At 45.2% G+C, this 12,502-nt stretch overlaps 1 protein-coding gene across 1 annotated transcript in view; it reads left to right on the plus strand.

Annotated features, from left to right (window-relative positions):
* Positions 1–12,502, plus strand: part of robo3 (roundabout, axon guidance receptor, homolog 3) — a gene marked incomplete at both ends in the record, with an annotated part of 142,964 nt that overhangs the window by 104,234 nt on the left and 26,228 nt on the right. The window contains 3 exons of the mRNA XM_079237934.1: positions 961–1,081; positions 2,178–2,316; positions 3,362–3,489. Of these exons, the coding sequence (XP_079094060.1) occupies positions 961–1,081; positions 2,178–2,316; positions 3,362–3,489 (388 nt within the window). The remainder of the gene's footprint in view (positions 1–960; positions 1,082–2,177; positions 2,317–3,361; positions 3,490–12,502) is intronic.

Genomic DNA, 12,502 nt, shown 5'->3' on the forward strand with positions numbered 1-12,502 from the left:
ATACAAGTTTGCCTCGGAGGGCTTTACAATCTGTACACATGACATCCCTGTCCCGGGACCTCACATCGGATCAGGAAAAACTCCCCCAATAAAGATAGTAAAAACCCTTTCACAGGGGAAAAAATGGGAAGAAACCTGAGGGAGAGCAACAGAGGAGGATCCCTCTCCCCGGATGGACAGAAGCAATAGATGAATAACGTAACAGAGTTACAGCACATTCAATGAATGTGACTGAAATGATTCATATAATGAGTAGTATGCATGGCCCATGATCCAGATAACCACGATCCATTAAGCAGAAGGAGGTAGAGAGGAGGGGCATCAGCAGGGACATGGCAGCTGGTATGCCTGGTTGCAGAGACAATCATTTATCCAGAAGGAGAGTTTTGTACACATAATAACTTGTTTGCAGCTTCTTAGCTTTGTGTATTGTTCGGTTCACACAAGCTCTTTTCTTATTTATTCCAAGTAATCCTCTGTGGTGTTTTAGTTTTTTTTCATCCACCGACCAATCAATAATTCAGAGTTTTTACTTTTTGATGAGGACGCGCTGATTAGGAATCAATCCAGCTCCATCATTGATAATTGAAAAGCAGCATCACTATTGAACTGCATTGATTGAACCCTTCAAGGCTGTTCATCAGGAGACCAACCTAGAAATACACTAGGTGGAAATACAACAAAGCCAAACTTGTAAAGCTGCTATTTGGGCGCATGCACGTGTGTGTGCACGCTTTGTGCCCGGAGCACATTTTCAAACAGTGTAGGGAGCTGGCAGAGGAGCCATCTGTCATGAGACACTGAAAGTGACGGAGTGGCCTCCCTCTAGACTAACATGCCTCAATATCCTGTTTCCAACCTCTTTCCATTTGTCTTCTTTCTTTCCCCCTCCTCCACTTCTTCATGATCTGCTTCGCCCTCTTCCTCCTCCTCCTCCTCCTCCTCCTCCTCCTCCTCCAGATGCGAGGAGGCAAATTGATGATTTCCAACACCAGGAAGAGCGACGCCGGCATGTATGTGTGCGTCGGAACCAACATGGTCGGAGAGAAAGACAGTGATCCCGCCGAGCTGGTGGTGTTCGGTGAGTCGTTTCTGCCGCGTCGGCTTAAATTACGGTCAGCTTGCACACACACTGCATGGGAAACGGAACATATGGGAATTATAGTGATCTAATTTATCATCACACCACTACTTGTGTTGAAAACAGAGAAGTCTGTATCTTGGAATAATAATTGTTAAGGTTATACAATGATATACACATTAACACATTACAGTGTTAATAGTCTAAGTTGGAGTCATCGGATTTTGTTGAATGTATCGGACTTCAGTTAATGTCCTTTTAATTTAGTAAAGGACAACCCTGTAGAGTAAGTTGCTCTAAGGAAAGATGTGTACTGGTTCTTATAGTAAGCCTCACAACACACACTGGATTTGTTTTCTCCTGGCCGTACTTTCTCTCCTCAGCTGATGCTGCTGCAGCAGAAGATGGATGTTTCCCTCCCAGCTGCCCTTTGCTTTGCTCTCTGACCTCTCTGCTTCCTTCCCTGTCTTTGATTCTCTGCTTTGCTCGTAGCAGAGCGGCAGCATAAGCGCTCCCAAGTGTGTATTGATCCGAGGAAACAGATAGAAGATTGATATTTTCTTTTCAGGCCCACCAAACCCCTCCTCCTCCTCCTCCTCCTCCTCCTCCTCCTCCTCCTCCTCACCCAGATGCTGCTCCTTTCCAACAAGAGTAAACCTTAACCCAGTGTGTACCACCTGATTTATCAGTGTGTGGTTCCTGAAAATGACCAGATACTTCCTCCTTATATTTAAGATAATAGCCAGTGCCCATCTGCACTAATTTCTTTCGTCTGTCACCGTTTTTAAATTATGATCAGAATAAGAGCTTACAACGCACATCTGTCTCTCTGGACATATGTACCCAGATTGATTCTGCATCAGGCCTGTAACTCCACCAATGATGATGCACGATCCTCCTTCCGGTTCCTGTTACGTTGTGGTGATTTGGGTTTCAGTTTTCACCGTTTATTTCCTCTGCAGTCACTATTCATTCTCATCTGCATCTCAGCCCCGGCTACTGCGCCAATGTAACTGCCCCAGAGGGGTCATTTAGGTTTCTTACCGGGAGCATTTGTAATCCTCTCTCTCCGTCCTCTGTCCCGGTCTAATTTCAGAGAGGCCGGTGTTCACCAAACAGCCGGTGAACCAGGTGGTGTTGGCAGACGACACGGTGGACTTCTTCTGCGAGGTGCACGGAGACCCGACGCCCACGGTCCGCTGGCGGAGGGAGGAGGGGGAGTTGCCCCGGGGCAGGTACTGTCTGCTATCTGCCCCACCCGTCACCACGGGTGTTACTTAGCAATGTGCTACATGTCCAGTCATCTCACTGATGATAGTAAATATAAACAGCTTCCAATAGTCCGCGCTGAGCGAGGCAAGATGGGGAAAAAGATTGGATGATGTTCTGCGAGTGGATGTGTTCCCACAGCTTGGGAAGGTAAAGTTAGAGAAACCAGCAAGAGCACGCTGGATTTTGAGAAGTGTCCACCATAGAAACGCGGCTCAGTGCTGACAACTCTTTTCTAGTGACGGTAGCTAGCAGCTCCAGAAGGCGCTAAATGTCACGAGAAAGTCACGACAGTCTGTCCCTCCAAAGCCACGCCCCCAAAATGTTAGTACTCACAGCTGTCAAGCTTAGCAGCTTTTGGAAAACCGTTGGTGGTGCAATGAGTGGACAGGTAGGCGACCAATCATTTCATTAAGGCCGAATACAATGAGTATTATGTATGAGTATGATATATGTATGAGTATACACAGTACATTCCAAGATAAAAAAGATAAAAGGTTATTCTAGGAATCAAAAAGTACTGCAACTTGTGACGGTCATCCAAATACAAAGCAACGTATGTATTCAACAGCTCTGTACCGTTCAAGACAACGATAGTAATAGCATTGCCTGGTGATGGTAGATGTTAGCAGTCGTGTGACATGTTAACACATGGCATGGTAACACAGTGACTGTTGGAGCGTTTGTGGGTTTGACTGGAGGAGACTTTAATGATCCCTCTGGGGAAACGGGGGAAACGTTCCCTCGTTGTCAGCAGGATCCACATCTCCACAGGGAGCCTAAAGCTATAAAACAATAACGTAAGATTCATCAAACCCAGCCTCAGAAAAGCGGCCTCATTCTCAGCCTGATAGCTCTGCATTTTGTGACATTTCAAAGGTTCAATAGACCCACATAACTTTGCAGTTTGCATGCAAAAAAAAAAGAAAAGAAAATCACGAAGGAGTGCAGTTTTCAGAGTCTTCGTGTGTGTGTGTGTGTGTGTGTGTGTGTGTGTCAATGTCTTTCCAGATTTGAGATCCGCAGCGACAACAGTCTGCGTCTGACCCAGGTGCGAGGTGAGGACGAGGGCACTTACACCTGCGTGTCGGAGAACAGCGTGGGCAAAGCCGAGTCCTCGGGGACCCTGCAAGTGCACGGTGAGACATGGGCATGCATCCGGAATGTTTCAGTAGCATCGCATCCCTAAAAAGGTCCTTCTCTGTCACTGACTGCCAGCTGGCTGCACGGGCACCGTGGTAGTTGTTAACATCTGAGAGTGAATAGTGGACTCATTGGATTTAATGTTATGTGTGAATAATGTCTAATTTCTATTGAGGTAATGTTGTTGTAGATGTCTCACAGAAAATGTGATTTTCTTCATACTTATAGCTCTTAAACCCTTTATTTCAATACATATCACTCAACAAGTGAAGCTTCAGTTCTCCGGCACAACATTAGATTCCCACACTGAATACATGAGTACATTATTTGCACAGATGGACAGTTTTGCTCTGATGCATCACAAAACACCTCCCAGTGGCTTCTGTGTGAGATTTGCCATCACGTTATTACCAGTGTCCAAGATGTGAATATGATATTGGTCGTAGGAAGTCAGTGAATAGACAGCCAGAGCGACGTGGCTGGTTCCGACTCCCCATTTTGCGCCACTGGTAACACGCTGTTAGCTGAAACTATAAGAGAGGAGAAGTGAAAAAATGGATTTTGAGTTCCTTTTCGAGTCTCGACTCGTCATGTCTCTGGAGAGAGCCGAGATCAAAACGCAGTGAGATTGCATTAGAATAAAGTCAGCCCCTTGAAGAGAGGCACTGGGAAGAGAAATCTGTCATTTGTGATGATAAAAGGGAATATTTAGGGTTTTGTTCTGTAGCATTTAATCCTGTTAGCAGGCCCTCTACTTCTGACAGCTGTCATCACACTTATGCTCACGTACTTTATCCATATGCATGCTCCAACTCACAGATACACAGAATATTTGTATCACGCGTTGTAATAATCAGTTAGAATGGGATGTCCCCTCTGAAAAAACCTTTGATTGTAATATGTCAAAAAAGTAAACAATCATTTTAAATCTGACTATTTGGAAAATGTCTGAAAATGTGCAAATATTTAATAACGGAATGCTTCATTTGCATATTTAAACATACATTTTCAGAAAATAGTTAATACAAAAATAATTGTCTTATGTAATAATCCACTGGGGATGTTCTATGGTGATAGCTATTAGTAAAACAAGATATAATTAAATGTGAATAATAATACATCTATGGGAGAATTATGATACTTGACCTTTAAGTCCTTATAAAATGGTGTATACTTCAGTTTATTTTAAATAGCCTAACATCAGAAATACAAATGTGCCTGTACTGTGTTGTGATTATTGTTATAAAGCATTATTCTTAGTTCTTCGAACTCCATGTTTATATACAGCACGTTGAAAGGGCGACTAAATGCAGCAGCAGGATGAAGAAGTCGTTCAGCAGCAGCTGTTAGACAAACAGAGTTTGATTCATGGGCCGGTTCATGCAGCTGCAGTATTCTGGATAATAGCTCCCCCGCCTTAACAAAACCACAGATCAATCACAACACAACCTCTAATCTTCACCTGTATGTCCACATTCAGTCCATCATCCCTCCGTCTCCCCGTCCTCTCCTCCCGCCTGTTGGGACCGCTTCATTTCCATATTTCACAGCACTCACGTTGTCGTGTCATATCAGGGTAAACACAGGCGATGCTCATCATATTAATTACGGTCCTGTTCTATTTAGCGTGTCACAGTCGTTCCAGTGAGACGGCACGCCTAAATGGAACGGGGCCACTGTTAACGTTATTAATTACACCGGCAATGACTATGACTGCAGAGTGTTTCATCGAGTGTCGCCGCTCACTGTGACCTCATCATCTCATTCATCTGCCTTCTCCCCTCTTTTCTTCTCCACCCCTTTCTGCATCACTCCATCGCAGTCGGCCTGTCCAGTAAGTATTCCATTTCATCCCAGTGTGTGTGTGTGTGTGTGTGTGTGTGTGTGTGTGTGTGTGTGTGTGTGTGTGTGAGACAGTTATACAGATTTAGGTTGCCATGTTGGAGGTAAACCCAGTTTTTTTTTTGTGCCAATTATGAATCAAAAGTGGACTTTTGATTTTCCACAACTGCACTTCAGTTAAGCTTCAGCTCATCTAGGTGGAGCTTCCATTGCATTTTCTTTTTTTTAATATTGCAAAATAAATGAATACATTACTGTAGTATCATGGTGCTTCAGTAATATACTGATTAATCACACATGCTTTGACAATTCAATTTCCTCGCTGGGAAAAATAGTGCCTCTGTGCTTTGATATTTCTTCCAGCTAACAGAGCGGTGCGGTTGGGAAGCTGACAAACTGGTCATTTAACTCCAGGCTGCTGCGGCACGATAACGTTACCAAGTGTTCTTGTGGTGATTAAATGGCACAAAGCTGTGAGAGGAAACGCTCCTTTTGTGCGCCGTGAAATTTAGCATGGAAGACCAAATGTTGTCTCCAGGAGGTTTTCATCAAGATACTGGAAGACAAACACGTAGTTTTACTGGTGTCTGAGGAGTCGACTGTCAGAGCGACTTTTCCCACTGTCACAACAAGAACAATGTTTCAGGGGAGGACTGTGAGTGTTTTTGGAGAAATTGTCTTTGTGTTCTTCATGTCTAGATCTCTTTATTTCTGAAAGGGTCTTGAAGCTTCACAGGCTCACACCATTCCAACATTTCATCTGTTTCCACCTCTCAGTCCCTTCATGTGCGTGGGCAGGGGCAATTGAGAGGGATGAAGTAACCCTTTTAAGCTGTGACACACATTGGTAGAGGGCATCAACAGATTTATGTCCATTAGCAGAACAGTTCTCTGCTGCAAAGGTTTGGGCTAATATGGGCTAATGGGGGTGACTAATGGCTCCACACCACATGAAATTAACTTTTCTTCACACATGTTCAGCTCTGGTATTGAGTCTTACATCTGTTCACAGTAACACGCCAGCCAAAGAGATTGTTTCCAATACTTATTTGTCAGACAACTCCCCTCAAGATTTCAAGAGGTACTATTGTTGGACGAGCGGATCGCTTTCCGCTTTAGCAGCTCGGCTGCTGCTAGAAGCTCGGCTAGCAGCTTAGCTAGCGCTAGCAGCTCGGCTGCCGCTAGCAGCTCGGCTAACGTTAGCAGCTTGGCTGCTGCTAGAAGCTCGGCTAGAAGCTCGGCTAGAAGCTCAGCTAGCGCTAGCAGCTCGGCTGCTGCTAGAAGCTCGGCTAGCAGCTCAGCTAACGCTAGCAGCTCGGCTGCCGCTAGCAGCTCGGCTAACGTTAGCAGCTCGGCTGCTGCTAGCAGCTCGGTTAACATTAGCAGCTTGGCTGCCGCTAGCAGCTCGGCTCACGTTAGCAGCTCGGCTAAGAGTAGCAGCTTGGCTGCATTCCAAAGCAAGAAACCATCATAAGAATTAAGATTTGCACTAGAAACCCAGATGTTGTTTTGATGATAAAGGCAGAGTAAATCACCCGATGGTGTTAATAAGTAAGCAGATTCTGTTCATGATCGAAGAGAAAGAAAGCGGACTGAACGTCGGTTTGGAAGCCTCTCAAGTCCCAGAGCTCTCTCTGTTGGCTGAATGCTCGTTTGAGGTTCTCTCGAGGCTTTTCCTTTGGACCATAAATGGAGCCTTCATTTCCCCAGGAGATCGTACCTTGTGGCAGACACAATTGCAGTGAAAGCAAGGCTTATAGCAACCGTCTTAATTTGTATTTGTTGTACTTCTTAATGATAAGATAAACCAAAGAACGTGACTACTGCCACTTTAAGGAATAGAATATTTTCTTCATGCAAAGGCAATCTTACTAGGGACATTTGTCTTGGACTGAAATACTGCACACATCGGTATGTGGGCAGTGCCCAGTCAGGGAATTTAAACACCTCAAGTCATAGTGCCAAGAGGAGAATGTGAACATTTTACTTTTCAAGTACAGAGCAGGGCCTGATGTCTTAAGCCTGACTTGACTAAGTCCTGTTTGTAAATGTGCAGAGGGAATGAAAGACACCTCAAGGCAATAGTCCAGAGAAGGAAAACCACCGTACCCCACATTTTGATCTCATGCTACATCGTGTGTGCAGGCAGGACCTACAGGTGACCTTCCTTTTTTAATTCTATCCAGTCTAATTTCTCTGTCATGGACCCTGTGGGGAAGGTTCACTTCTCTGCTTTACCTCCAGAAATACGGAGCTGCTACCGTAACTTACACTATTTATAATTATAGTATTCTATTTAAAGCTGCGCCAGCTCTCCAATGCATATATTGATGCTGGATAAATAGGCATCAGTTCTGGGCACACAAGTCCCGCTCCAAATTAAATAAAAGCATACATGAATTACGGTTCGGCTGTAATTCATTATACTTGTGAAATAACCACCTCAATCATGATTGCTGATTGGAAACCGGGTCAGGGAAAAGGGGTGTGTGTGTGTGATATGAAAGGGTGAAGCTGCAGCAGCAGCAGCAGCAGCGTGAGAGTGTGTTTACTCAGGCGTGCGTGTGTGAAACAGGCTGTCTGCATCAGCGTGGGACTGTGACAGCTGCCTGTCACATCCAGGCCCCTGAGGAACTCCTGCTTGGGAGCCAGTGTGTGTGTGTGTGTGTGTGTGTGTGTGTCCTCGTGTGTGATAGCATCAGTACGTTGGAGCAAATCACACGTCAAGTGTGCGTTTAGGGGGAGCGGGGGAGGTAAGACTCTTTGCTTGTAAGCACTTTGTCAACCTTTGCGATGCGAGTGAGCGACACACTGCGCTCTGATCCGTCTTGGTGGGAGCGCAGTGTGTGGTGCGCAGTGTGTGTGTGTGTGTGTGTGTGGTGCGCAGCGGAGCCCGTTGAAACACGCGTCTGCTGGGTTTAGTTTTTGGAGCTACCTTGAATATGTTTCTTCCATAAACCCAAATATGGCTGAGATCAGCAAAACCAGGCAATATGGCCGACTCTGCAAAACCCTCGAATGCAGCCATTATATCAGGTGATGTGAAGGGAAAAGTTTACCCCAAAACAATGAATGCAGCACTCGCCTCCCGAGGCTCTGTGGTCCCAGACAACGGTTTTCTTTTCAAGGACGGAAGTCGAACATAGGACGGCAAATGAGAATCTAAAACGTCCCAAAAAACTCTTGTGCTGCATTATCCAAGTGTCTTGTATTTATGAGCTCATGGAAATCCAATTTAAGCTATAGCTAAACAAAACATGCCCCAATAATCCTCCCAGTAAGTGATTTTCAGAACGTTTTTTAGCGTTTAAGATTTTGTATTTCTTTATGACTTCTGTCAAAGTCTGTTTGCAATTGCTTGCTTTGATTGTTTAACGGCTCCACTCCGCGTAACACCAATGTATAGTAAGTAATAAAGTTTATTTATTTTTCACAAAGGTCACAAAGTGCTGTACAGGAGTCGAGAAAAACATAAATTAAACCAAATGGACCATAACGGGGGCCAAAACATTACAACAGTTAAGAAAGCATAATAAAATACACATTAAAAGATGGCGCAATAAAAAAACACAGTGGGACGGACAGAAGACTTACTGGTTGGACGTGAGGTTGCGGGCTGTTAAATAAGGGCGAAGTAGTTCAGCCACATATGCAAAAGTCAGTGCAGTGATCTGTATGTGAGGATGTTAAAGTGGATCCTATGCTCTATGGGGAGCCAGTGAAGAGATCTAAAAAAGGGAGTTAGGAAGCTTTAGCTGGGACCATAAGGAGCCTCGGGAGGTGACCACTATAGTTACTCATATTGTCGTTGTGGGAACTATTCCTTGAAGGTTAGGCCACTTGAAACATCTCCTGTGTCCTACATGAACAACATGCAGAGCAAAATATAAAAATGTGCAGAATGCTGCCATCTGAGTTGAAATCATCAACCTTCCGTCATTCTGGTTCTTCAGCAATGAACTACACTCGTTCTGCAAAGAAGGTGAAGAGCCAATCAGGCGGAGTAGGGCGGGTCTTCACAGAATGCGGATGGAAAAATTCAATCAAAATATATATAATCAAAAAATAACAGGCCGTGCCAATGGCTGGGAAAGAGGTGATTTGATTTGGCATGAAAGGTCACTTTTCCCCCAAAAAATATATTTTAATTGTGGTCAATGGCACATGTGACTAAGGTTGCCTTCCCCTGCACTCCTTGATATAGTCGCCAAAATTAGAAATAAGTGTCTGGACTGTTTTTTATCTTATTTTATGTGACCTGGCCCGACAATTTAGACGTTCGGCTAAACTTTTAAATGGTCATTTAAAAAAGTAAAGACTGGCCATAACTCTGCAGCTTGCTCCTCATCACACAGTAAAACACGAGACCCGCCGCTCCTCCTCCCGTCTGACGCTCTTATCCTAAACGCTGTGGAAATGGAACTCGCGCTCTTTGTTTATTTCTGCTTCCTCTCGGCGTGTTCGGCGTGTTCTGTGTTCTCAGCCCTGCGAGTCTCCAGGCTCATCAGATTCCTATGTCAAGTGTTTCATTCTTTATTTAGACCTCCCTGACTCTGCCTCCCGCAGCTATCAGTTTATGTGCCATCATTTTTGCACAGCCGGTTATATATTTAAAAAAAAAAGGAAAATTAAGGTGCCACGGTGTTTAATAATCAGTGACAGCATTTCTGTTTTATTTATTTTTTTAGCAACAAAAGCTGTCATAGCTAAAAGCAAGAAGCCCAGAATACCAAATGACTGTAGGAGACGTGCTGTGCAAACAGCCTCCGCAGCAGGCAGGCATTGTTTCCCACATTTCTGTCATGTATATTTCAGCTGCTCTGCTACGATCCGTCTCCCAGTTTCCATCCCATGTACGGATGCTAATGTCTCCGCCTGCCCTAAATCTAAAGCTCAGTGTCGCGCCGAGTGCACCCATTATTGCTAATTATTTATTGCAGCCTCAGGCAGTGTGCCGGCTTGCCTGCTCAAATCAAACATTGTTATTCTCCAGACAAGGGCTGTGTAGCGCACTGAAAACAGCATTTTAATACCCTGAATATTCCGAGCTGTCGCTGTATTTGGGTCAAAGTCATGGCGTTGAGTCAGGCGCGAGGGGAAGGTGTTCAGGTGTTGACGAGCTTCTTTTTTTTTGTTGCTTTGGCGCGGGACAAGTGTCTTTTCTCCCGTGTGTTTGTCACATCTGTGTGAGCCTGGAGTTGCATTACATAAGGGGTGTTACAATGCATTTCTTTAATATTTCAGGCCTTGCATCAGTCCTGACAGGAAGCCCGTTATAAGGTAGCAGCGGTTCACATCCATGGCACCGGGAGCATGTTTGGGCTTTGACCTTTTCGGGTTAGCGGAGGTGGGAGGGGGGGCTGCATCTTTGACCCCAGGACATGACCCTGCCCATCTTTGCAAAGGCCCTCTTAGCTGTGATTCATCCTGAGGCTGACACCCGGGTCCCCTCCTGCTGTGTGAAGGGGCCCGTGGTGGAAGCAGTTACCGGGACATGGGGGTGCGATGTGTACGTAGGCTTGAGAGGAAGCTCATGTGAGGGGAACGAGCAAGTCGCAAAGAGGGAGGTGTGTTTGAACCCAACATAACACCTGTCAGGTTTTTATTTTCTCTCACTATGTTTCTTTGGATTGGCACATTTTTAAATGTTTACATCAACTAAGTGTATTTTAAGAAGGGAACACAACACTATTGCATACCGTGTAAGAAACCCCAAAGCCACGACAGAATATATGTCAAGGTGCATTACCACTTTTCAGCCTTTGATCCTTTTTTTTCATCCAACTTTTTACACTTCAAATAAGAAAATGCAGATTGAAACACTGGCGGTTCAGCGTCTCTTTCTGTTAGTTTAGTCAGTCTTTGTATTCTCGAACGCTCTCCACCTCCGGTCTCTCTCTCTCTCTCTTTCTCTCTCTCTCTCCTGTTTAATTGAGACGGAGAATGAGAGAGGAGCAGGAGATCAGGTGGGAAGATGAGAAATCAATTAGGACCGGTGGAGGCGTCATTATGCATTCACACACCCTCTGTGGAGGAAGGCCTGTCACTTGCTACAGAATCAATGGAAATCAAAGAGGTGTGTGTGTGTGTGTGTGTGTGTGTGTGTGTGTGTGTGTGTGTGTGTGTGTGTGTGTGTTCCCTCCTGCCCTCCGTCTATGTTCAAAGACATCTGATTAGCCTGGTTCCTGGGATCATTAAGGGGACCCACAGACCTGAATCCGGGCTCCTGTGGGTTCTGGGCTGGAGGTTGATGGGCTCTCCGCCCACCCAGGCATACGAGATTGATTGCCATTGCATATAGTTTAACCAATAAGCATCTATCATCGGCGTCATCAATCAAAGCCCAACAAGTCAAGGTCACAGGTGATCTGTTTTGCCCCGTTGGAGACAAATAGTCCTTTTGGCCTCATAGTTGCAGGTAGTAAGGAGCCCGGGGACTAAAGTCAGGGGTCATCCCTCTCTCTCTGGGCCGTTAGTGCTCTCAGCTGGTTCCCACTCTCTCTCCATGTCTGTACCAGTACTAGACGTGTTCACTCCATGCCCAGTACTACCCTGCTACGCGTTTAGCCAATCAGTGACGTTCAGCCCTGCAAGACCCGCCCCCATAGTTTCTGGACCTAAAGTTCTGCCTCTTCAGTGCCTTTTCTCACCACAGGAACTTCAGCCCGTGTCCCGCTTCGTTCCTACACAAAGAAGACGGAGAATTTCTATTCGCTTGATAACATTCAACGTAAACTTTCCCGACTCATTTTTCTGTAAAAAAGACGGAGAGAAAGAGATGATCGAGCTGAGAGGGCGGGCGGCAGGAGAGAGAGAGACAAAGAAAGCACAAATAAATAACCATCAAATAGTCGACAGATGATTTACTGAGGAGACAGACTCTCCTTTTCCTGCGTTTCATCACCAGTGCCTCAGTAAATACTATGCAGCAGTAGACGTCGCCTCAGTGAGACAAAACAAAAGTTTTTTTTCCGATGAACACACTGAACTCCTTCAGTTCTGCAGACCGCTGTGGAAATGCACACAACCACAGACTGAAGGAGCCTTTTAACTCATTGAAAGTCCCGGGACTAACGGGAACAGGAGCTTCTTGGTGGAAATGCGTTAAGTTATTTTTCGTCTGAATTTAGTCTGAAGTTCCTCCTGTTGAAACGCTGTCTGTACAAC

Source organism: Taurulus bubalis (assembly GCF_910589615.1).
Source record: "Taurulus bubalis genome assembly, chromosome: 2".
Taxonomy (NCBI): domain Eukaryota; kingdom Metazoa; phylum Chordata; class Actinopteri; order Perciformes; family Cottidae; genus Taurulus; species Taurulus bubalis.